This window comes from Symphodus melops (assembly GCF_947650265.1).
Source record: "Symphodus melops genome assembly, chromosome: 18".
NCBI lineage: Eukaryota > Metazoa > Chordata > Actinopteri > Labriformes > Labridae > Symphodus > Symphodus melops.
In genome coordinates, this window is record NC_136708.1 from 305,379 (window position 1) to 307,960 (window position 2,582).

At 45.0% G+C, this 2,582-nt stretch overlaps 1 protein-coding gene across 1 annotated transcript in view; it reads left to right on the forward strand.

The window, feature by feature from the left end:
• Window positions 1–2,192: 2,192 nt before the first annotated feature.
• Window positions 2,193–2,582, forward strand: part of LOC306839909 (regulating synaptic membrane exocytosis protein 2-like) — a 51,819-nt gene continuing 51,429 nt past the window's right edge. The window contains 2 exon segments of the mRNA XM_079368856.1: window positions 2,193–2,346; window positions 2,435–2,554. Coding sequence (XP_079224982.1) covers window positions 2,245–2,346; window positions 2,435–2,554 — 222 coding nt within the window. The 5' untranslated portion in view covers window positions 2,193–2,244.

Genomic DNA, 2,582 nt, shown 5'->3' on the forward strand with positions numbered 1-2,582 from the left:
TCGTGTCCTCACTGAGCTCATGTCGTGTCCTCACTGAGCTCATGTCGTGTCCTCACTGAGCTCATGTTGTGTCCTCATTGAGCTCATGTTGTGTCCTCTATCACTGAGCTCATGTTGTGTCCTCTATCACTGAGCTCATGTTGTGTCCTCTATCATTGAGCTCATGTCGTGTCCTCTATCACTGAGCTCATGTCGTGTCCTCACTGAGCTCATGTTGTGTCCTCTATCACTGAGCTCATGTTGTGTCCTCTATCATTGAGCTCATGTTGTGTCCTCACTGAGCTCATGTTGTGTCCTCTATCATTGAGCTCATGTTGTGTCCTCTATCACTGAGCTCATGTCGTGTCCTCACTGAGCTCATGTTGTGTCCTCTATCACTGAGCTCATGTTGTGTCCTCACTGAGCTCATGTTGTGTCCTCTATCACTGAGCTCATGTTGTGTCCTCACTGAGCTCATGTTGTGTCCTCTATCACTGAGCTCATGTTGTGTCCTCACTGAGCTCATGTTGTGTCCTCTATCATTGAGCTCATGTTGTGTCCTCTATCATTGAGCTCATGTTGTGTCCTCTATCATTGAGCTCATGTTGTGTCCTCACTGAGCTCATGTTGTGTCCTCACTGACCTCATGTTGTGTCCTCTATCACTGAGCTCATGTTGTGTCCTCTATCACTGAGCTCATGTTGTGTCCTCACTGACCTCATGTTGTGTCCTCTATCACTGAGCTCATGTTGTGTCCTCTATCATTGAGCTCATGTTGTGTCCTCACTGAGCTCATGTCGTGTCCTCACTGAGCTCATGTTGTGTCCTCTATCACTGAGCTCATGTTGTGTCCTCTATCACTGACCTCATGTTGTGTCCTCTATCATTGAGCTCATGTTGTGTCCTCACTGAGCTCATGTTGTGTCCTCTATCATTGAGCTCATGTCGTGTCCTCACTGAGCTCATGTTGTGTCCTCTATCATTGAGCTCATGTTGTGTCCTCTATCATTGAGCTCATGTTGTGTCCTCACTGAACTCATGTTGTGTCCTCTATCATTGAGCTCATGTTGTGTCCTCTATCACTGAGCTCATGTTGTGTCCTCACTGACCTCATGTTGTGTCCTCTATCACTGAGCTCATGTTGTGTCCTCTATCACTGAGCTCATGTTGTGTCCTCACTGACCTCATGTTGTGTCCTCTATCACTGAGCTCATGTTGTGTCCTCTATCATTGAGCTCATGTTGTGTCCTCACTGAGCTCATGTTGTGTCCTCTATCACTGAGCTCATGTCGTGTCCTCACTGAGCTCATGTCGTGTCCTCACTGAGCTCATGTCGTGTCCTCACTGAGCTCATGTCGTGTCCTCACTGAGCTCATGTCGTGTCCTCACTGAGCTCATGTTGTGTCCTCACTGAGCTCATGTCGTGTCCTCACTGAGCTCATGTTGTGTCCTCTATCATGGAGCTCTTGTTACCCTCTTGAAAGGGTTCTTGATCTCACTTGGTTAAATTATTATTTTATTAAATAAGATCTTTAGACAGCACCAGAGAGCTCGGGCTACCTGATGGGAGGAATTTCAAGACGGAGACGATGGAGAATCTTTCTGTAATGTTAGTGAGATTAGAATTAACATGATGTTGTCACCAATAATATTAATCACATCCAATCACAGTGATGACGGGTGAACAGAACACACCATCTCTCTGCACCTGCCTTCCTCTGTTTCCTGCTGCACAGACATAACAGTGCTAGTGTTTATTGAGTGACTGTCTTAACTTTCAGGTAATAACTCAGTAGATGCTGTGTCTTTGTTTCGTTTTTCATATAACGTCAGAATATACTCATCAGATATGTAATAACAAAACTAAACAAACAAAAACACACTCGACTGGAAGTCTCCAGTTTACAGGCTCACTGGTTGAACTGTAACAATTGATCTTGTTTTTATTTCTTCATGTTTCTACAGCAACTGTTTGTCTCTGTGCAAACATGAGAGCCGATGACACATTGTTCACATGTGGAGAATGATAGATTTGGTTTGTCGGTCTGTCGTTGTTGTTGCTGCTGCTATGTTCACTCTATCACATCCTCTCTGCATCTAGACTGCCATCTACTGTTGATCTGCAGACTGCATCTTGGGTTAGGAAAAATACTGTTCTCACTCTATCATTGTTTGGTTTGGTTGAAGAACATTTTGATATGGAAACTACTTGGAGGTATTTTGACCTGTGACTGGTTTTTCCTGCGTGTTGGGTTACTAGGAGACATGGACAGCCAATGGTGGGATCATGGTACCTGGCAGAGCGAGGCTGCACCCATGTCCATGGTAGGACTAAACCCAGCCCCCTCCATCTACCCCCACCTTCCTGTAAAGTTTTATTATCTTCAATCAGCTGACTTGACTGAACTTTTGTTGTTGTGTTTTCCTAAACTTCCATGTGTTAACCATTGATCAGCATCCAGTGTCATGGCAACCGTCCAAGGATGGAGAGCGACTGATTGGTCGAATTCTTTTAAATAAGAGGATGAAGGACGGGACTATTCCTGCAGACACTGGAGCACTGCTCGGACTCAAGGTGATACAATCCACCCATCCATTAATTC